Source organism: Rhinoderma darwinii, chromosome 9 (genome assembly GCF_050947455.1).
Source record: "Rhinoderma darwinii isolate aRhiDar2 chromosome 9, aRhiDar2.hap1, whole genome shotgun sequence".
NCBI lineage: Eukaryota > Metazoa > Chordata > Amphibia > Anura > Rhinodermatidae > Rhinoderma > Rhinoderma darwinii.
Window position 1 is genome coordinate 73,582,061 of NC_134695.1, and position 23,840 is coordinate 73,605,900.

Sequence of the window (23,840 nt, forward strand, 5' to 3'; positions counted from 1 at the left end):
TAATACAGGATATAACTCAGGATCAGTAATGTAATGTATGTACACAGTGACTCCACCAGCAGAATAGTGAGTGCAGCTCTGGAGTATAATACAGGATGTAACTCCGGATCAGTACAGGATAAGTAATGTAATGTATGTACACAGTGACTCCACCAGCAGAATAGTGAGTGCAGCTCTGGAGTATAATACAGGGTAAGTAATGTAATGTTGGTGGTTACCTTCTTACATTTATGTTGATGAACTACAATACTCATTATTTTGAGTCTTTCACAAACCTAAGAACCATTACTCCTGATATAATAAAAGCAGCCAAGGAACATTTTCTCACATTATTTATTGAAATGAAAAACACTTATTTTTTTATCTTCAGCCTTGTGGAATTCATTACATTTTCCCTTTTTTCATATCAGCGTGTAGGAAAGAACAGTCTTTAATAAAAAAAAAAATAAGTGTCCAGAACTTGAGGGGACCGTGACGTTACTGAACCTCCCCGTACAGGTGGATATTATACCAGTCATGAGTGGGGGATGGGAAAAGCGATCCATCTGGGTCAATTAATTGGCTGATTATCCTCTGATTTGCCTAATTCATCATAATGGCAGGTTAATCTCAAGTCAGGAGTGGTCACCATCTTAAAGGATCTGGTGAAGATCAGACGGCCGAGTTACTTGTGTCATGCTCCGCCCCCTCCGATACTAGACGCGCTCCAGTCCTGCACGTGTGGGACTAAACACATTCAGTTTTGTCCAGAATTACCTTTAGTCAGCCATTTATTTGAATCCTGCCGGGTGACACCCGGACCTCCACGGGTAAGACAATTCATATAAACTTTTCCTTAAAAAGACAGAGCCCGTATATGAGGTTTCTACAGTCTCCACCGCCCCTAGGGCAGTCGGTACATGTTCACTGAAAACCACATCATCACAGCAGAGCTCCACTATGAATTACACAGAACACCAAGTAACATCATAACTTATACTCCAGTCACATCCAAAGCTGCATTCACAATTCTGCAAAAGGCTCATTGCCACATTGTGAACGTACAGCTGCACGCACTCGTACAGACACTGGACCAGCCGTGAGTTTAGTAGCTGGAGAACGGTGAAGGAAACCTGTGAATGCAGCTCTAGATGTGACTGGAGAAGACAAATATTTTGCTAGTAACTTCATATTTACTCAAAAGATAGAGGAAGATTTAACCTGTAAAAGTGGAGCGATGCTTAAAGAATGAAAAAATAAAAATTCTGTATTTCACGTAACAGCAAAACTTCAGCTGATAGAAAAAAACAAACCTAAAGCCCAAAGAAAGAGGCAGCGGGATCGAAACGGCTGAAGTCGCCGTCACAGTTGCCGGGTGACACTTAATAACACTGGGATTTTCCAAAATGCCAACAGGGGTGGAGTCAGATTTACTCTCCGTCCCGCTGCCGTCACATATCCCGAGGTTTACAAAATACAAAATGTTTTGTTATTTTCTAAAGGAAGATTTTTTTTGTCGTTTTATTTACATTAAATATTACAATAGAGTTTCACATTTAGTCGCTGTCGTCATCAGAGCCGCGCTCGGACTTCTCGTTGTTGGACACTTCTGGTTCGGATTCATTTCCGGATCCCCTGCCCGATCCCTCGTTGCCGGAGCCCCTGCCCGATCCCTCGTTGCCGGAGCCCCTGCCCGATCCCCTGCTGGATCCTGGGCTCCGGGATGCGGCTCGTGACTCGTTATCTGATGGCCCCGATCCGCTTCGCCTTGAGTGGACCGATTCGTTATCAGATCCAGAATCTGGTCTTCGCCTCTTTCGTGGCCAGTTGTTGTCATCAGAGTCATTGCCGGACTGCTGCGATCTCTGGGGACTTCCTGCGTCACTTCCGGATTTGTTTCCGCCGTCTGAGTCACTGTCGGACATTATGCGCTTCTTGGAGGGTGGCGCTTCACCATCTGAGTCGCTGTTTCGGGCATTTCTAAATATAAGAAATGTTCAGTTATTGCTCATTGTTGTGTGTGGCCGTTTAGATATGTAGGACGAGTTTCTTAAAAGTATTGTCCAGGATAAGAAAATCATGGCTACTGTCTTCAAGAAACAGCGCCACACCTGTCCATTAGGTTGTGCTCGGTACTGCAGCTCCGCTCCATTGAATAAAAGTGGTTGAGTTGCAATACCACACACAACCTGTGGACAGGTGTGGCATGGTTTCCGGAAGCCGCCATCTTTTTGTAATCCGGTGAAACAATGACCGGTGTGCTGCATTTTGGGAAATGTAGTGTTTACACCATACGCTGTACAGAAATATTAGGGAGAAACAAAAAACTGCTTCTCCCACAATGCAATGGATCCAAGTCAAGGTGTTGCGGGGGACGACGACGGGGACGACGACGAAAATCAGAACAATGCAGAGGAGCTTAAGTGGCTGATAACACAACTGTGAATGCAGCTTTGGGTGTGACTGGAGTATAAGATGGGACTGCTGCATTAACCATATCTTGATATAGTCTTGCCATGCTTCCTGCCCCTTCTTTGCCCTCAGTTCAACTGTGATTCTGAGAAAATCCTTGATCTGAAGACCTGGGTGATCGGAGACAGACTTGTTGCTAGGGACTCACTTCTTGACAACCAAATCAGGTTGTTACAGTGTATCCTTAATAACCAGACTGTCAGACAGGACTCGGCTGCTCTGCTCAGAGCTGGATTATCCCGGTGATGCCAGGAGAGACGTAGAGGAGCCGCCTTGGCAGCCGTCACATCATACCAAACCCCATCACAGGGACTTTTAGGTGGAGGGCCCCTTTAAGTCTGACTGATGCCACACTTACCCTTCATCAGCAATCTTGAGTTTGTCCTCATCTGAAGAAGAGTCATCGCTGGAGGAGATCATGGCTTTCGACTTGATCTTCCCCTTCATGGAGGCCGGAGTTCTCTCCACTCTCCCAGGCTGAGAAGAAAGGAAATTAGGATTATTTCAGGCAATAAACGAGGAGGTCAATAGAGCCGGGACTAAAGAGGGTCCAGAACTACAGTCATTCAAATGTACAAGGCAACGGGTCCACAAAAACCCCACTGGGGTGATACCCGACTTCTGGGTATTTTATTACAGCTACAAATGCCTGTGGACAGGACGGCCTGACAACATGGCGGCTGTTAGACTGACGGGGCCACCATGACCTCGGGGGATCTGACCTGCAGGACCAAATGTAGCGGTTACATAAAGTAAATTGTAAGGGGGAGGGGGGATTATTTACCTTCTTTGCTGGTCTCTTTTTGGCCCGGGGACGTTGGTCCTCATCCTCTGATCCATCACGAGACTTCTGTGGCCTGATGGGAAAATAGTCGCACTGAGTTAGAGAATCTGCCGTCTGTTTGCAGGAAAGTTGGGTGACAAGTTCGGCTGACAGTTCCGCGCTCATAGGGGTTGTCACTCAGCTTTTCCACATGTCTGACAACCTCCGCAGTAATACATTCGAGCTCCCATAGCAAAGCTAAGCAGATTGGTTTTTCAGGACTAAATCACCCAACTTTCCCAAACTGCAGGCATGGTGGGGGGGGGAATGAGGCAGAACTAGGATGTGGGGAAGATCAGAAAGCTGGATGAGAGAACTTGCAGGAGCTGCTTCGGCGGCCATATTGGTGGTCATCTACCCCCACCTTCCCAAAAATGGATAAACCCTCTTGACCACCAGGGGTTACCACCCGCAATGTCCTAACTACCAGCGCCACAGATCTCATCATTAGAGATCTAGGAGCAAAACAACGCCCGGCGCCACATCCTGCAGATAAACCAAGTAGGAAGGTTCATATAGGTGGGGACAGGATTGTGTAGATTCAGATACAACATGATGGTACAATTTGTACCGCATCAATAGTGCAAAATTAAAACGAGAGAAATCTACAGGGACTATTGGCGGCGCCGCTACACATGAGACAAGTGACGTGCAGATAAAGGTAATCTAATGAAATAAGATCAGGCCGAGAGGAAGACGCTGGTCCGGCGTGAAACGCGTAGCTTGACCTTATTTCATTAGATTACCTTTACCTGCACTTCACTTGACTCTCGTGTAGCGGCCGCCAATAGTCCCTGTAGATTTCTCTTTTTAATTCTGCAGCTCTCCATCATGGGACTCACCTTCTCCTCCTTTTTTTCTTCTTCTCTCCTTCATTCTCGTCTCCTCCATCCTGTTCTCCTCCGCTGCTGCTGCCGCCCTTCCTCCTCCTCCTCTTCCTGGCCGGCAGGTCCTCATCAGAGTCGTCGTTAACAAACTCTTCGAACTCCCCGTTCTTTTTGGATCGCTGAAGCAAGAGGAGAATATAGAGATAAAAAGTGTAAGGGGGGGGGAGAGAGGGAGCTCAGAGCGCGCAGGGGGGAGAGGGAGCTCAGAGCGCGCTGGGGGGGAGGGAGCTCCGAGAGCACAGGGTCACTTCCCCACAGATCACTCACCCGGCCTCCGCGCTTCTTCTCTTTTGCAGTCTCCATGTCTCCGGTGAACTGTAAGATGTTCTTGGTCTTCTCCACATACTGCGCTCTTTGCTCCAACAGTTTCTTCTGCTCCTCGACTTCCTTAAAACGTTTCTCTTCCTGAAAAGGTTAAAAAAAATGATTAACTGGTTCCTGGTTGAGGCTCATCCTTCCCGGACTCCCTCATTCATCCTCTGCCTCTCTCGCTGACTCCAATGTCCCTTCCCCCAGTGCCGGGCCCCAAACCCAAAAATTGGATGATGGTTCCCCCTCCTTGTGCTTTTTCCTCACACATGTGAAGGTTCGGGGGAGGACACTCGCCAACTGCGTCGCACTAAAAATGAAACCCAAGAATCTCCAGCATGGCCGGATAACTGCGGAGCGCAGGCTGGGACAACAGCACCGCACACCAGCAGCCACATGAGGCATCAAACCCCGGACCCTTCGATGAGTCCGCTGAATTGTAGTTAGTTTGCAGTCTTCCTGGCAGACCCCCGGACCCCCACCTGTTCCTTCTGCAGCTTCTGACGCAGTATCTCCTTCTCTTGTTCTTGCTTGGCGCGCAGCTCCTTCTCCTCCTCATCCTGCTTACGAGCTCGTGCCACGTGATACTGAGCCTGACTCAGCAGGTCAGAGCATTGCCTAGAATGGGGACAGCCGGTTACAAAGAGGCGACGGACCACCGACACAAGCCGCGGCCCCGATCATCACAGCACGTACCTGGCCTCAGAAGCTGCAAGAGCCAAATCAAACCTCATCTTGTCTCCGACTTTACTCAAGTAACTGAAATATCTGCAGAAGGAAGAGTAACAGGTTAGATCTCAGAGACCATTCTCACAGCCTCTAGGTGGCGCTGTACTACGTGGCCAATGTTAAATCTATCCCATTGATGGGGTTTTCCACAGGATATGCCACGTCTGCAGTCAGGATACCCTTATAAGACACCTCACCGGTGGGCGAGTTCCAGCTCCTTGACAGCGTTCAGAACTTCCTTCAAGTTACTCTTTTCATCCTTCAGCACGGAGGTGGCGAGTCTCTGCAGCACCAGGGCCACATTAAACATCAGAACCGTGTCATTGGGGGCCACATGGCGAGCCTGCAAGGAGGAGAATAATGGATCAAGAATCCAGACACTAAAGTAACGTTCTAATATACTTGGTGCCTCAATTGCTGATTTTTTTTTCAAGATCTTTGCTTGCTGTCAGTACATAGAACCTTTTTTGTTTACATTCAGGAGCTGAAAACCTGTGCGGACCTAGTCCTGCTCACACAGGTGCTCGACTAACAAGCTTTGCACCTGGGTCAGTTGGACATGATCAAGATCTCAGCCTTGGGTTACGAAACAATGAATGCTTGCTGTCAGTGAATAAAAACAGAGTGATTATGGTGAGGAACAAACAATATTAAACTTCTATAAAACATATTTTTGTGTTTTTTATAGGACCGGACATAAACTGGCGCTTACCTTGAGTAGAATCTGTTTACACTCCTGCAGTTTCCCGCATTTGAACAAAGCTCGCGCCAGGTACAGCAGGACCTCCGTGTTCTGGTGTTTGTAGAACTTGCGCAGACAGTTCTCATACTACAGGAGGAAAGTACAAGACAGACACCGTGACCAACGAGGTTCAGCTCAAGATCCGGAAGGAAACCCCAACATACGAGCCAGAATGATCTTTACCATCTGAACAGAGCTGATGTATTGTTTCTGCTCTACGTAGATATGGGCCAAGTTGAGCCACACGTCACTGATCTCGGCGGTCGCCTCTCTGACCTGAGCAAACACATCACGGGCTTCTCGGACGTATCCTTTGTGCGCCAATACAGCCCCTTACATATAAAAGAGTAAACATGTGACCCCTTATCATTAAAGACTATGTCTAATTCGTTGCGAAAGTGAAAAAAATGATTGTACTAGAAAAGGCTGCCTATGTAAAGCGGAAAAAAAATGTGATTCCATATGGGGACCATGGTTATGCCGAACGGAATATACACCATAAACACGGTGTAGGACCTCTTTATAGTGGTTATAATATGTTCTGTATACGATTTGCACGTATATCTGTGGGGTAAGGAGAAGGGGGGAATTGGAGAGGAATATATCTGAACTACATCTGTATAGTAATATACTGGAGGGGGTGCTTGGCTTACCCGATAAATTCTGATGTATCTCATATACCTTGTATTATGTGATTGATATACCTGACAATTGCAACATGCTATACCTCATATACTTTGCAATTTTGTATTTCCTGAAGGTGCCTGGGGGGAGGGTCGGGGACGGGGTTTGACTGTAATGTTTTGTGCGGTTTACTTTTGAAACTTTAATAAAAAATTATCTGATTTAAAAAAAAAAAAAAAAAAAAAAAAAAAAAGACTATGTCTATCTCTAACAGCATTTCAGTTTATAGAAGGAACTCATTTAAAATACAGCGTTATATCCTGTACTGATCCTGAGTTACATCCTGTATTATACTGCAGAGCTGCACTCACTATTCTGCTGGTGGAGTCACTGTGTACATACATTACATTACTTATCCTGTACTGATCCTGAGTTATATCCTGTATTATACTCCAGAGCTGCACTCACTATTCTGCTGGTGGAGTCACTGTGTACATACATTATATTACTTATCCTGTACTGATCCTGAGTTATATCCTGTATTATACTCCAGAACTGCACTCACTATTCTGCTGGTGGAGTCACTGTACATACATTACATTACTTATCCTGTACTGATCCTGAGTTACATCCTGTATTATACTCCAGAGCTGCACTCACTATTCTGCTGGTGGAGTCACTGTGTATATACATTACATATCCTGTACTGATCCTGAGTTATATTCTGTATTATACTCCAGAGCTGCACTCACTATTCTGCTGGTGGAGTCACTGTGTACATACATTACATTACTTATCCTGTACTGATCCCGAGTTATATTCTGTATTATACTCCAGAGCTGCACTCACTATTCTGCTGGTGGAGTCACTGTGCACATACATTACATTACTTATCCTGTACTGATCCTGAGTTATATCCTGTATTATACTCCAGAGCTGCACTCACTATTCTGCTGGTGGGGTCACTGTGTACATACATTACATTACATATCCTGTACTGATCCTGAGTTATATTCTGTATTATACTCCAGAGCTGCACTCACTATTCTGCTGGTGGAGTCACTGTGTACATACATTACATTACTTATCCTGTACTGATCCTGAGTTATATCCTGTATTATACTCCAGAGCTGCACTCCCTATTCTGCTGGTGGAGTCACTGTGTACATACATTACATTACTTATCCTGTACTGATCCTGAGTTATATCCTGTATTATACTCCAGAGCTGCACTCACTATTCTGCTGGTGGAGTCACTGTGTACATACATTACATTACTTATCCTGTACTGATCCTGAGTTACATCCTGTATTATACTCCAGAGCTGCACTCACTATTCTGCTGGTGGAGTCACTGTGTACATACATTACATTACTTATCCTGTACTGATCCTGAGTTATATCCTGTATTATACTCCAGAGCTGCACTCACTATTCTGCTGGTGGAGTCACTGTGTACATACATTACATTACTTATCCTGTACTGATCCTGAGTTACACCCTGAATTGCGTGTTGAAATACTAAGCTGTGCGGCCGCATCACATTATACTAGTGACCAAATTCACGCGTTACATCACTGCGGCCGCAGAGCTTCGTATCGAAATACATGAATTAACGGTATTGAACCGTTTCAGGGTGCACAGCATTGAAATAGTATCGATATATCGTGCAACCCTACTGGCATGTTTGAAGCACATATAGATACATGTAATACCCTCGTACATACCAATGCCATTTGCTGCATACAGATTCTTGGAGTCATTCCTCAGCACCTGTTTATAGATCGCGAGCGCACGATCCTGGTGACGTTTTTCCTGCGAGAGAGAGAGAGATGCACCTAGAATCTGGGGTACTGAATACCAGTCGTACATTATGCAGCTTTCTATGCAGGGGAAGGTTTTGTAACAGCAGCCCAAAATTTCTAGAGGCCGGCTGTTTGCCCAAATTAAAGCGATGATGGGGTGGGGACGACTACGGCTGTGGAGGCCGTACAACACTTACCTTTTCCCGGTCTCGGGTGGGTTGGTGCAGCGTCTGCAGCCACACATTGCCAAGCGCCAGCATGGAGTAGGTGTCATTCTGGGTGGATGGCTGCTTCAAAATCCGCTCAAACTTCTTTTGTCCAGGTCCCCATTCCTGCTTGGCCAAGTGAAGGTTCCCGATCAGGGACCAAGCGTCAGGGTGATCCTGAAAGGCAGCGATACAGAACAGGATTATTACACGACTCGGTCCGGACCGCCAAAACCCTGCGATGTGTAGATACCGGACGCTACCTGGTTAATCTGAAGAGCCTCTTTAAACCAATCAGAGGCCTCGTAGAAATTTCCTTTGTCTCTGGCCATGGCTCCAAGACGCAAATAACCTGAGCAAAACAAAATTTTAATAAAATGTTTCATTCTGGTTAATTATTAAGATGTGCACAGGAGAAAAGCGCATTACATTACTGATCCTGAGTTACATCCTGTATTATACTCCAGAGCTGCACTCACTATTCTGCTGGTGGAGTCACTGTGTACATACATTACATTACTGATCCTGAGTTACATCCTGTATTATACTCCAGAGCTGCACTCACTATTCTGCTGGTGGAGTCACTGTGTATATACATTACATTACTTATCCTGTACTGATCCTGAGTTACATCCAGTATTATACTCCAGAGCTGCACTCACTATTCTGCTGGTGGAGTCACTGTGTACATACATTACATTACTTATCCTGTACTGATCCTGAGTTACATCCTGTATTATACTCCAGAGCTGCGCTCACTATTCTGCTGGTGGAGTCACTGTGTACATACATTACATTACTTATCCTGTACTGATCCCGAGTTACATCCTGTATTATACTCCAGAGCTGCACTCACTATTCTGCTGGTGGAGTCACTGTGTACATACATTATATTACTTATCCTGTACTGATCCTGAGGTACATCCTGTATTATACTCCAGAGCTGCACTCACTATTCTGCTGGTGGTGTCACTGTGTACATACATTACTTATCCTGTACTGATCCTGAGGTACATCCTGTATTATACTCCAGAGCTGCACTCACTATTCTGCTGGTGGAGTCACTGTGTACATACATTACTTATCCTGTACTGATCCTGAGTTACATCCTGTATTCTACTCCAGAGCTGAACTCACTATTCTGCTGGTGGTGTCACTGTGTACATACATTACTTATCCTGTACTGATCCTGAGGTACATCCTGTATTATACTCCAGAGCTGCACTCACTATTCTGCTGGTGGAGTCACTGTGTACATACATTACTTATCCTGTACTGATCCTGAGTTACATCCTGTATTCTACTCCAGAGCTGCACTCACTATTCTGCTGGTGGAGTTACTGTGTACATACATTACATTACTTATCCTGTACTGATCCTTTGGGTCAGAGTTTATACATCTATAGGTGGAGTCACAGTTGCTGTATACAGCAGGGTGAATAGTTAAGTCCTGTTAGCTATCTGAAGGATCATCCAACAAAAGTCTCTGGTTGTATTTTTTAGGTCTATTTTCTTCTTGGCAATGACTATAATGCAACTGTTAAGGGGAACCTTTCCCCATACACGTTCAGAGACGGATCCTAATATTTGAGGGTCAATAACCCCGTCCCTCCCTGCTCTTGGTCACTCCTCTGCCTGTGATGGGGGAGGGGACGGGGAGGACGCGGTTCTGGCACTTACAGTCCACGTAGTTCGGATGCTCCCTCAGGATGTTTTTGTAGAGCTTCTCCGATTCATGGAACTCGCACAGCGCCTCGTACAGTCGCGCCAGGTTATAGTTGGTGGTGACAGAAATGGCGCTGTAGTAATGTTCGTCATGTTCGGCTTCTGCTTTGGCGCGATCCAGAGAAGCCAAGAAATATTTCTGTAAACCCATAAAACATGATTTATTGTGAGAGGGTCCCGCACAGGGCGAGAGCTTCACCGCACGCAACACGGACAGTTCAATGCCGGATTAGCAGGATAACGACCCGATATTCCAGCACTCGCATTCCTGACAGACGTCTGGCCACAAGGGAAGGTAAGGCCATAGGGGAGGTATATACAGTGAACGTATACATCGGAGTGTCCCATAATCGGATACCGCAGCCGCCCTGTAGATGATCACATGTTTAGGAATTTGATGGAGTTTCCTCCTCTATCAGGTTCTTAAAATGACCATCGGATCTAATCATCACCACATCCCCCCTGGGGGGGGTCACCTGACTTCTGTAGGAGTTTTGCGGCTTTCTTGTAAACGGCGCTCCAATGTCAGAAAATAAGTTCCACCACTTTATGGATCAGCAGCGAAAATGACAAAGTCCTGCTCAAACAGTTGATGTGCTTGTTACAATGTATCAGTGTAGAGAATCCTCTGTTCTGGACTCCAGAGCGACAGCGCTTACCTACCCCGATACATTGTAGCGAGCCAACGGCTGTTTGAGCAGGACTTAGGCTAGAACCGGCTTGCCCCCAGAATGTAAAGAAAAACTTTTCTCCATTCACTGACAGCAAGCCGGAATACAAAGTATAATACAATGATTAAGCTTCATGTAATACAAGACATCAATCCCTACCTTTGCTTCTCCAAGGTTGCCCAGGCGGTAGTGAAGGGCACCCACGTTATTCAGGATCTCCGGGGGAACATCCGCCTGCACCTTCTCCTGCAGGATCCGGGTGGCCGTGCCGTAGGCCGAGAGGGCGTTCTGTGGGAGAAACACAAGACGGTCAAAGACGTCACACACACAAAATACCCCTCCCCCGTACAGGTAACATTCCATACCTGGATATCCGTCTGCTCTAAAATCTGAGCGAGCTCGATCCACGCCTCCACGTCATCCGGGTACTGCTCGGTGACCTTCTTCAAGTGACTCTGCAGAGACAGCGAACGATGAGAGAACGCAGCGGACATGGGCGCAGATTTACGGATAGTGTGTAAGATTTAAACCAGGTAAATTTAACAAAGTTGTGCACGCCATATGATAGATTTTGGCGCACCTAGCTAGACCCCTTATCCTTCCTTACACCACCTATTAGTTGGCTTGGTTTACGCCAGTTTTTGCATGAAAATTGGCACATTTTTGGCGCACAATGTCACCTTTTAAACCTTGCCCACTGATTGACCACACCTACTTTCCCGCAAAGCCACGCCCCATTGCCAAGTGTTAAAAAAAAATAATCTAAAACAGTTAATAAGTGTGGCACACGGCATGTAAGACAGAATTCTGGTGGATATTGGGGTATATTTACTCATCTCTCTGCCCCGTGTACGCCTCTTAATAAAATCGGTCTTATCTTTTCGTTGGCTGGTGCGCCACAACGATGGTGTAATGACCGCGGCTGTGCGCCATACATTTAAATGGGTTTTATGTTACGGTTTAAGTTGTATACAAAAGTTCTGCTACTTTCGAAGATATGTTATGTTTCAACTCAGAGTTTAAGATCTCTGCTTGCTTTCTGTGAATGGAATCATACTTGCTTTCCATCCAGGCGATGGAAACCTCTCCAAAAAGGGTCCAACTGCCACAGACGCTCTCTTCGTTACAGTGTATCAGAGCTCTCCTGTATCCGGCCGTCCACCTTTGTCAGTAGGACCGGATCTGAATGGGTTTCCATCTCTTGGATGTAAGCAAGTATGGTTCTATTCACAGACAGATGTTTAAAATGGCAGGGAATAGGAACACAAAGTATATAAGAAAGAAGTGGAACGGATTCAGTTTTATTCACGTAAAAACCCCTTTAATGTCAGGGGCCGGCACATCAGTGGATTACATGATTGATCTATTGATTTCAACAGGCTGCATGTAGTTCTCAAAGTGAAGGTCTGCCTCTAAACACCAAGACCTTTAAATATTCTGCGCCGATTAATTTTATAGAAAGGTCAGAGCTCCAAATCCCTTTAATATTCAGTCAGAGGTAAATGCTAAAACTAGGATAACCTGCAGCCACCACTAGGGGGAGCTCACTGATGACATTATCGAGTTCAATGGGAGATGTATAAATCTGTACGCAGTGAGCGCCCCCTAGTGGTGGCTGGAGGTAGTCAAAATATTATAACGCCCCCTAGGACTGCTTGAATAATTCACAGTACTCCTCTCTAGAAGACCACTCCAGACCTAGTACAGATTTTTCCATTCTCATATCTATATGGACCTCCCTCCTAGTAGGAAATATTTTAGTGAAATTTTGTGCGATCGTTTCACTGCAACGAAATGTTATGTCGGGATAAGTTGTGCGGGGATCACGTGCAGCCCCACGTTTCCGGCTGTCCGGTCTGCCCCACACCCATGTGAACAAGTCTCCGGCCTGGGACGCGCGCTCACCTTTGCAATGTCCCTCTTCTCCTGGTCCTCGGAGGCAGCATACAGGGACCCCAGGATTTTCATGGTCTCGTAGTTGTTGGGATAGGCCTTCAGCACCTTCTCGAAGCACTGCGCTGCGTTCTCCTTGTCACCTCTGTAGATGTACATCTGTCCCAGTCCGAAAAACGGCAGCACAAACGAGAGGGCGGCAAACTGTGTGGCCTGGTAGTAGTACTGAAACGCCTGATCGTAATCCTCCTGCGACCAGAGAGAAAACACCCAGTAAGGAGCGGCACAACCCCCGACGCCCGGATCAAAACAGCGTGCGGACGAGCACAAAGTAACGAACTCAGGGCTACGACAACGGAAGAAAACAGGAAACCCAGGCGCATTAAGCAACCAATAGGCAGGGAGCTCAAGATACACAGACCCTTTTACAATTTATTATTTGTTATTTATTGCTGTATGTATTAACCCCTTTAGCCGCAAAGACAGTAAATATATCCCCCCCCCCACTACCCCCTTTATGTGATTAATATACAAGTTGTGACACTATAACTGTATCTCAGCTGATTACGCTATACACCTCGAAACGCATCATATTTGACCCCAAACCATATGGTTCCCAGTGTTGTCTGGTTTCAGGATTGCGCCAGATCCTGGAAAACTTGTGCCTAATTTCACAGCATCTACGAGACCCCAACAACTGCCAGCAAACTACCCGAAACAGCAGCACCTCCGCCATTATCAGATGCCGTCACAAGTCGTCGTGTCTTGATACAGAGCACAAATGTGAGAATATCCCCAACCGAGATTCTCCACTAAGGCGGGATTCACACGACCGGGTCGGGTCCGAGCCCGAGTGTCGGCCGGTAAAATCGGCCATTCTGCCCGGCCGGTTTGCATTAAGTTTTGCATCCGTGCCGGGCCGGGCAGATCCGGACAGTGACATCAGCGGCAACTCCTGAAGGGGAATCCCCATGTTTTCGTGGATTCCTCTTCAGGAGTTTCCCCTGATGTCACTGCCCAGATATGGACAGAGACATCAAGCGCTCTGTCCAGGAGCGGAATCCCCGAAAACACGGGGATTCCGCTCCTTCAAGGAGCTAAAGTGCGGCTAGCACATAGCAGAGCGGGGAGATACCTCCCTGCTCTGCTATAGTGGCGTCGCTGCAGTAGTAGCAGCCGCAGCAGCTGCTAGCGACGCCATCGAAGGTGTCGCCGGGCCAGGGTGCTTTTAAAACAAACAGGAGAAGGGAGCCAGCGCAGCGCTCCCTTCCACCTGCTGTACACCCCGGCCCTGCCACACCGTGTACAGCGATGCCATTCGTCAGAATGGCATTAACTCCTCCTCACATGCACTCTGCGCTGTGAGGAGGAGGAGATAGAGCGCAACCGCCGGAAAACCCGGCCATCACTCGGGACACATTCCGGTAATGGCCGTGTAATACCCGGCCCCATAGACTTCTATGGGAGCCGGGCGGCCGGGTACCCGGGCGAAAATAGAGCATGTCCTATTTTTTGACGGGCGGTTTTCCCGGCCGTCAAAAAATTGGTCGTGTGAATAGCCCCATTAGGGGTCTATTATTCCTAATGCAGCCGGGAAACCCTGCCGTGTGAATGAGGCCTTACTCACAGATTGTTCTATGAAGCACGGGCGTGTGTTTCTCCATCCAGTCCCCCCCCTCATACCTGCACATGGAAGGACCGGGCCAGCTGATAGCAGCTCTCCGCCTGCATGGCCTCCACTTCAGTGTTGTGAAACGCGTGCAGCGCCAAATGCTGAACTTTACTGTAATCCTGAGGGAGAATAAACCAAAATCATGAAGTCATATGTATTATAGATCAGATGAAGAGCAAAGGGAACGCAAAATATAAGGACTGGAGGATATAATAGTACAGCAGTGATATAAGAGGAGCGGCTGATATCAGTCACATATATAGATGTAAGGACTGCAGGATATAATAGTACAGCAGTGATATAAGAGGAGCGGCAGATATCAGTCACATATATAGATGTAAGGACTGGAGGATATAATAGTACAGCAGTGATATAAGAGGAGCGGCAGATATCAGTCACATATATAGATGTAAGGACTGGAGGATATAATAGTACAGCAGTGATATAAGAGGAGCGGCTGATATCAGTCACATATATAGATGTAAGGACTGCAGGATATAATAGTACAGCAGTGATATAAGAGGAGCGGCAGATATCAGTCACATATATAGATGTAAGGACTGGAGGATATAATAGTACAGCAGTGATATAAGAGGAGCGGCAGATATCAGTCACATATATAGATGTAAGGACTGGAGGATATAATAGTACAGCAGTGATATAAGAGGAGCGGCTGATATCAGTCACATATATAGATGTAAGGACTGGAGGATATAATAGTACAGCAGTGATATAAGAGGAGCGGCTGATATCAGTCACATATATAGATGTAAGGACTGGAGGATATAATAGTACAGCAGTGATATAAGAGGAGCGGCTGATATCAGTCACATATATATATAGATGTAAGGACTGGAGGATATAATAGTACAGCAGTGATATACGAGGAGCGGCTGATATCAGTCACATATATAGATGTAAGGACTGGAGGATATAATAGTACAGCAGTGTTATAAGAGGAGCGGCTGATATCAGTCACATATATAGATGTAAGGACTGGAGGGTATAATAGTACAGCAGTGATATAAGAGGAGCGGCTGATATCAGTCACATATATAGATGTAAGGAGTGGAGGATATAATAGTACAGCAGTGTTATAAGAGGAGCGGCTGATATCAGTCACATATATAGATGTAAGGACTGGAGGGTATAATAGTACAGCAGTGATATAAGAGGAGCGGCTGATATCAGTCACATATATAGATGTAAGGAGTGGAGGATATAATAGTACAGCAGTGTTATAAGAGGAGCGGCTGATATCAGTCACATATATAGATGTAAGGACTGGAGGATATAATAGTACAGCAGTGATAGGAGCGGCTGATATCAGTCACATATATAGATGTAAGGACTGGAGGATATAATAGTACAGCAGTGATATAAGAGGAGCGGCTGATATCAGTCACATATATAGATGTATGGACTGGAGGATATAATAGTACAGCAGTGTTATGAGAGGAGCGGCTGATATCAGTCACATATACAGATGTAAGGACTGGAGGATATAATAGTACAGCAGTGATATAAGAGGAGCGGCCGATATCAGTCACATATATAGATGTAAGGACTGGAGGATATAATAGTACAGCAGTGTTATAAGAGGAGCGGCTGATATCAGTCACATATATAGATGTAAGGACTGGAGGATATAATAGTACAGCAGTGATATAAGAGGAGCGGCTGATATCAGTCACATATACAGATGTAAGGACTGGAGGATATAATAGTACAGCAGTGATATAAGAGGAGAGGCTGATATCAGTCACATATATAGATGTAAGGACTGGAGGATATAATAATACAGCAGTGATATAAGAGGAGCGGCTGATATCAGTCACATATACAGATGTAAGGACTGGAGGATATAATAGTACAGCAGTGATATAAGAGGAGAGGCTGATATCAGTCACATATATAGATGTAAGGACTGGAGGATATAATAGTACAGCAGTGATATAAGAGGAGCGGCTGATATCAGTCACATATATAGATGTAAGGACTAGAGGATATAATAGTACAGCAGTGATATAAGAGGAGAGGCTGATATCAGTCACATATATAGATGTAAGGACTGGAGGATATAATAGTACAGCAGTGATATAAGAGGAGAGGCTGATATCAGTCACATATATAGATGTAAGGACTGGAGGATATAATAGTACAGCAGTGATATAAGAGGAGTGGCTGATATCAGTCACATATATAGATGTAAGGACTAGAGGATATAATAGTACAGCAGTGATATAACAGGAGCGGCTGATATCAGTCACATATATAGATGTAAGGACAGGAGGATATAATAGTACAGCAGTGATATAAGAGGAGCGGCTGATATCAGTCACATATATAGATGTAAGGACTGGAGGATATAATAGTACAGCAGTGATATAGGAGGAGCAGCTGATATCAGTCACATATATAGATGTAAGGACTGGAGGATATAATAGTACAGCAGTGATATAACAGGAGCAGCTGATATCAGTCACATATATAGATGTAAGGAGTGGAGGATATAATAGTACAGCAGTGATATAAGAGGAGCGGCTGATATCAGTCACATATATAGATGTAAGGACTGGAGGATATAATAGTACAGCAGTGATATAAGAGGAGCGGCTGATATCAGTCACATATATAGATGTAAGGACTGGAGGATATAATAGTACAGCAGTGTTATAAGAGGAGCGGCTGATATCAGTCACATATATAGATGTAAGGAGTGGAGGATATAATAGTACAGCAGTGATATAAGAGGAGCGGCTGATATCAGTCACATATATAGATGTAAGGACTGGGGGATATAATAGTACAGCAGTGATATAAGAGGAGCGGCTGATATCACATTACACGCAGCTTCTCTTCAGTCTGAAATGGCTGATAACAGGGAGAAATAAATTCCATTCAACTGCACAGTAAATCGTGAGAATATAAAGGTTTAGTTTTCCCGCATTCTCACCTTCTTGAAGAAAAAGTGATTGGCCAAATGATTGAGCACCATGGGGTTGCTGGGGTCGATCGTGTACGCTTTGGACAGTAGCTGGACGCCATTTTTGATGGAATCGGCCTGTGAAAATAAAACATGAGGGAAAAATATAAAATCTAAAGCAAAATGAATCCAGATCCCAGTTTGCGATGTTGGAGGATCTGTGGTTTAGGAGTATATACCCAGGGCACACGTATATAGCAGACTAGTGGATATCAGAGATGGTGATAACAGCAGGGGAACAGCGGGCGATCACCACAGCGTTTTCTTTTGCTCCACGTTGTTTCCTGGTTTGTAGAAAATGCTTTTCTGGCAGCAAAAAAATCCACTACAATTCCCAGGGGGGAGTCCCAGCTGAAAGGCAAATCCGCCAACACAGACCCAGCGCCCACACGGCTGCACCGGCCAGCAGATTGGCCATTCAGGAGTCTAGGAAAGCTGGATGACATCCTCAGTGGGAGCGGTGATTATAGGCTGGGGCGACCCAATGTTTCCCTAGGTGGGAGAAGACGCACAACAATGTCAGCGTCGCGTCCTCCATATGGAAATCGTGCGGTTGCGCTACCAAATGCCGCCACGCAGCCCTCGTCTTATTCATAAGTCAGTCCATAGTGATACTTGGGACACGGACTGATATACATATACGAGCAGACACGCGGGACCACTTACCTCCTTGCTGTTAAGCTCCAGAACGGCCAAACCCACCAGGGCTCCGACACATTTGGGGTTCAGGTCCAACGCCCGTCCAAAGGCCAAGCGAGCCTTATCCAGCTTGTTGAGTTTCACAAAGCAGTGTCCCATTCCCAATCTCACACCGGCTGCGGGACAACGACACTCAGTAATGCAGAACACAAGTCGGGGTGAACAGAGATTAAAGGGGTATCCCCCACCTCAGACATTTAGGTCACCGGATATTCCATTGACGCAGGTCCTACCTCTGGGATCCATATCTATCTCTAGCACGGAGCTCCCCGCAGCGTAAAATTACGCCTCGTATGAACAACACAGTTTGTTACCATAGAAAACAATGGAAGGCGGTTTGCAGGCGTTTACAGAGCACCGCGGAGCGCAATACGAGCGTTTACTGGTCAGAAATAGACTAGAAAATAACCCGTGTGAACAGCGGCCTAACTCAGCGGCAAAAACATAGGACTGGTGTCAGGGGCCCATTCTAGAGAGAAGGAATGATATTTAAAGGACGTGGCGGCACCAGCTTTAGACATGCATATGGATGTGTAGTTTGGGGGGCATCTTATCTGCCCAGGGTGGTGGCGGGAGTATTGGAAGACGCTCAGTATAATCACCAACACACTAAGACCGGCGAGGCACCGTGGTGGCGGTGGCGGCATGGAAACGTTATTAGAGGACTTCACTATCAAAGACTAGTGACTCTACAACGCCAACCCACAGGAACGAGTGCCCCATACACGGAAGAGCTCTGATAGGCTGCATCTGAACAAACACCGCCAGCATTATGGGACCTCGTCATTATAAGATCAGTGGCCTTACCTGGGCAGCCGGGGTTGGTACGTAGAGCCTTCTTATAGTAGGCGAGCGCTCCTCTGTAGTCCTTCTTGTTAAAGGAGATGCAGGCCTTACCTGCAAGATGTAGAACGGTTTACGAGACTCTAAAGAAACCCGTGAGTAAAACCAACATGGCCGCCGTTCAGCGACTTACCGAGCAAAGCTGGAATGTTATTTGGCGACTGGTTGAGAACGAAGTGAAACTGTGCGTCCGCCTGGTCCATCTTGTCGCCCTCCAGCAGGCAGAAGCAGGCGCGGCCCAGCAAGTGGTTCTGGAGAAAACAAAAGGATGGTACGGCTGTGTTCACATCACGTATGGCCAAAACATAATGTGAACAGAGTCTAAGTCAGGACGATGGATCCTGAACCATGATCACCGGGCAGGATAAGCCAGACTGTGACTGACAGCGGCCCCTGAGCCGGTGCACATTGCAGCAAGCCCCATAGACGGCGGCCATTGCGGCACGAGGAGGCGCTCACCTGGTCGTACATGATGATCTTGTCGGCCATGGTGTACAGCAGGGTGGCCTGGGTGATCAGCTCCTTCTTGCCGTCCTTATTCTTCTCCTTGCGGGCCTGCTGGACATAGTAAGCGGCCAGTGTATCCAGACAGGTCATCTGGTCCTTCTCGTGGTCCCTGTAGTCCAGGTTGCCATCTATTCGTGCCGCCTCCAGCAGCTTCACAAAGTCTTCCGTCTTCCCCTGCTTGTAATACTCCAGCTGTGGAGGGAGAACAGCGGCACAGAAATAATAAGAACCTCGTTATACCACGCGACACGGCGGACGCCAGGCGCCAACATCAACACTGAGCGGCCACTGACATGTCCTGGGGGGCCCATGGCGGTAATGTGGGGGGCAGCGTTCAGGACGCGCCGCCTCCAACGGGAATGGCCAGGAATCATACAGAGGTCCGTTGATTTGAGATATTCCTCAACCACAAGAGCCGATCGTCGGGCAATGCGAGCATGAAGAGCGCTGTGGGGGACCGGATGGTGAAGAGGAGTCTTAAAGTGGGCGACCCTTATAATGGAGAATCGGCGTCTTCATTTTCTATTTTACATTAACGCTCAATCTTCTGTTCTTATTCTTATTTCTTTTGCTACATGCGAGCTCTATATCTAGGATCTACCACTAGGGGGCGCTCTAACAGCAAGACGTTGCTTCCTCCTGCATCTAAGGTTGTGTCGGTGCCCAGATGTAAATATTTGTATCGCCATCGGCTAAAGGCACAATCGTATAACCGGCAGCCATCTTGTTCCCGATTAGGCGCTGGATCGGAAGCCACGTCTAGACAAGCTCCACCAGCAACGAGTGACCCCTCCATATATCTGAAGACGAGGCTCTCAGTGACCACGAGTCCATACATAAGAGTGCGGACAACCAGTGGTCACCCTCAGACTGCACCCGCCGTTACTGACCGGAAGGTTGAACATATTTGGGGGTCACTGCAGAGTTCTGCCACTTCTGGCTCTCCAGGTGTTATGCTACTACAACTCCCAGCATGTGTCAGGGCATGATGGGAGTTCTTGCATTTACAACCACTAGAGACAGACCCCCTTCTTTATGAATAACAATGGGCGTTCTCCTTTAAGAGACGCGCTAAAGATAAAGTGCGCGGCGGCGGCGGCCACGTAACCCCGGGTGACATCCCATAATGGCGACAGACCATTGCATTATTCTGCAGTCGTGCGCCATATTGTGAGCGGACGCCGCCGCGGCCATCCAGTCCTGGCAGCGCTCGATACTCACCGCTAAGGCGATCCATATGTGCAGCTGCGTGTGCTCCTGCTTCAGGATACTGATCACCTCATCCCCCTCCGGTAACTGATCGAAGTCGAGCTCGATGACCTGAGGAGCAAAGCGCAAAACATGACAAAGTTAATATACAGAGACGCCCCTCCCCCGAGGACCAGTCCGGGAATTATATACCATTAAAGGGGGGTTTATGGGATTGTGGTTTGTTCCAGTTACATACCCGTTGACCCGCGCCAGATTCTACCGCAACGTCACATGACCAAATACGTGCCGTACATAAGACACACAGAGCGCGGTGGACAGAAGACGCAGTCACGTGACACAGCACCATCCAATAGAAAAAACGGATCAACGCAGAGAAAGTTCAGGATCATTGGCGGCGCGTTACGTTTCTATGTTAGGTGAAGCCCTTTAGGGTCAGTTCACATGTAGCGGAAATATGCAGATTTTCCGGAGCATAACACAACAGCAGCAGAGGGGATGAGATGGAACAAATCTCCTCCACCCGCTGCGCAAATAATGAGCGCAAAAAACGCAGAGTGCGGTTGTATTTGCGGAATCGCTGCTTTTTTTGTTGCGGGTTTTCCCCATTGAACTTAACGGGCAGGTGAAACCTGCAACAAATAGAAGCGGTTACAATTTTTGCGGCGGAAAAGCTGCGATTCAACATCAAAAAGTTATACTTACCCAGAATTCTGTGCTTCTTTATTCCGGGCCGGCCCCCTGGCATGACGTTTCATCCCACGTGACCGCTGCCGCCAATCACATGGGATAAAACGTCATCCCAGGAGACAGGGCTGAAGGACGGCAGAGGGTAAGTGCGGGCGTTTTCTGTTTTTACACGCGCAGTTTTCCGCAGCAGCCATTCCAGCGGATAAAATGCACAAGTTTTTCGTCCGGAATTCCCTTCGGTGCCCAAGTCGGATACACGGTGTATCTGCACGCAGCGCATCCGCCTCGTGTGAACACAGCCTTAAAGGGGTTTTCCACCTTCTGACAACGGATGACCGATCCACCGGAGAGGTCATCAGTAAATCATCGGTGCGGACCCCGCACCGATATATCGCTCTGATGGCCTGCGGGCACCGGATGTTGTGGCACACTATGCAATGTACGGAGGCGGGAGCAGTTGGCTCCGTGCTGCAGCTCTGCTCCTATTCACTTGGATTCCGGCACGTTCGTCCGTGGCACCGGAGCGGTTGATGGGCCTGGATGTCGGACCCCCACAGATCCGGTGATAGGTCATCAGAAGGTGGAAAACCCCTCTAAGACCGACCGCACACCATGCGAATTACATGCGGAAAATCAGAAGCAGCAAAGTAAACGCCATCGCGGGTGATCTCCCACAGGTGACAATTCTCCCGCACGTAATTTGCCCTGCGGTGCGCATTTTAACATCCATAGCGTGTCAATTTCTCTCACGTTTCCGCTTGCGAATTGTAACAGATAAAACGCACCAAAATCCGCAGCATAAAAATTAACAAAAACGTAAAAACCGCACCTAAAATTGTATCAAAAAGACGCCCTGAATGGTGCGGAATTACCTGCGGTTTTAATGCAAATTTTCTGCACCAAATTTCGCAACTTGCGCGCGCAGCCTACAGGGGTTACGGCTGTCAGGAGTGATCGCCTATTTATGGACCTGGGACCCCCCGCCGCAGTACCGCGGCCAGGAGGAGTTGAATGGCGCGGCAATGGAGCTGTTGAGCGCGGCGCTGAGTAGTAGAGCGACAGGACGCACGCTCGAGGCCGGGGGGGGGGGGGGGAGACGTCACCGCTTATCAATGGGGTAACCGAAAAAGAAAAACTGAAAATAACTTTTACCACAACGGACCCGGCAAGTTATTTATGTATTTTTTCACCCCATTGATAAGCGGTGTCTGAGGCATCGAGCCGCCATTTATCCTACGGACGCCGCAGGAGGGAGAATAGAGTTGCAGGTGACGCCCGATGACCCCGCACAGGTGGAAGTATCGGGGCGTCACAGACAGCGCTGGAGAACTGCGGGCGCAGAGGTCGCAGCCAATCCCGGGCCCCGGAGTCTGAGGGGCCACAATAACTCCCCCTGCCGCATCGGACGACGTCTGTTGGGGGGGGGGGCGCTCACACCGTATGACGCAGTCGTAGAGCTTCACGCAGCGCCCTTGACTTCCGCGCTCTGTGTAGTTTTGGGGAGTCGCATACAGATACAGCACCGGGATCAGAGTCGCGTGACGCCAGGTTTATACGTATAACGACGGAATTAATTATACTCTTGTGTAATGTAAATAATATTAGTCATATAGATGTGGGGGAGGGGGTTCTACTGACTCGTATAGAGAACGGCGATCACATCGCAGCATCAGAACGCACAGAAGTCGCACATTCATCGCAGCGCCGGTATACAGGGGGCGACATCATATATGGGAACGCTGCGGGGCACGTCAGGCACAATATAGGACAAGCACTAGAGGGTTAATATTTTCAGGTGAGGGTTCCGCATTGGGGATCAGGTACAGCAGGGGGGAGGGGTGTTACAGGTCACGCGAGGGGTTGTCGGGTCAGACGTGAGAACTTTTGTGTCGGGGAGGTAACATTGGTGCCCGGCTACGAGGTAAGTCTCCGCCCCGCGGGCCCCTCTCTCTCTCCTCACCTCGTCAGTGTCCCGGAGAGGGATCTCGATGGAGCCGCGGGACATCGTGGCAGCTTCTTTAGCTTTCAGCGTCCAGAATCCGATCTAGAACGCAGCTGCGACCGAGGAGATCGTGTCATCAGTCACATGACCGGGAAGGGGCGGGGCTTACTCCAGTCTTCCTACGTTCTGGCTTCTAACCATGGGGAACGGGAGCTCGGCGGGGTCAATTTACTGCTGCCCGGAAGTTACGTATTTTGTTGCTTCCTGCGACTCGCGACTCCTCATGGCTCTTTGGCTCTTCAGGAAATGTGTCGCCTGAATAGGTGTAAGGCGCCATTGTATTGGTTAGAGACCGGTAAATGCAGATATTAGTTGTTTCATTATTATAACGATGATAAGACATAAATGTGAATGAACTTGAGGTAAGG

General features: G+C 47.4%; 1 protein-coding gene across 1 annotated transcript; it reads right to left on the reverse strand.

Annotated features, from left to right (window-relative positions):
- Positions 1 to 315: 315 nt before the first annotated feature.
- CTR9 (CTR9 component of Paf1/RNA polymerase II complex) lies at positions 316 to 23,582 on the reverse strand. The gene is made up of 25 exons (XM_075838159.1): positions 23,431 to 23,582; positions 20,793 to 20,891; positions 19,524 to 19,763; positions 19,198 to 19,315; positions 19,029 to 19,118; positions 18,189 to 18,337; positions 17,493 to 17,600; positions 14,548 to 14,655; positions 12,877 to 13,113; positions 11,337 to 11,426; positions 11,131 to 11,259; positions 10,256 to 10,439; positions 8,839 to 8,927; positions 8,567 to 8,752; positions 8,292 to 8,379; positions 6,125 to 6,273; positions 5,912 to 6,028; positions 5,397 to 5,542; positions 5,167 to 5,238; positions 4,953 to 5,088; positions 4,429 to 4,566; positions 4,117 to 4,280; positions 3,236 to 3,308; positions 2,810 to 2,928; positions 316 to 1,959 (listed from the first exon to the last, which is right to left on the reverse strand). Exons 1-25 carry the CDS (start codon positions 23,473 to 23,475, stop codon positions 1,536 to 1,538), a joined length of 3,498 nt encoding a protein of 1,165 aa, XP_075694274.1. The 5' UTR covers positions 23,476 to 23,582; the 3' UTR covers positions 316 to 1,535.
- Positions 23,583 to 23,840: the final 258 nt, after the last annotated feature.

Excerpts from the sequence above, each read along its gene's own strand:
- CTR9 (XM_075838159.1), bottom strand. The coding sequence starts at position 23,475 with ATGTCCCGCGGCTCCATCGAGATCCCTCTCCGGGACACTGACGAG. Across the intron at positions 14,656-17,492 it reads ATCACTTTTTCTTCAAGAAG|GATTACAGTAAAGTTCAGCA; the intron begins GTGAGAATGCGG and ends ATTCTCCCTCAG. Across the intron at positions 1,960-2,809 it reads CTCAAGATTGCTGATGAAGG|AAATGCCCGAAACAGCGACT; the intron begins GTAAGTGTGGCA and ends TCTTATATTTAG.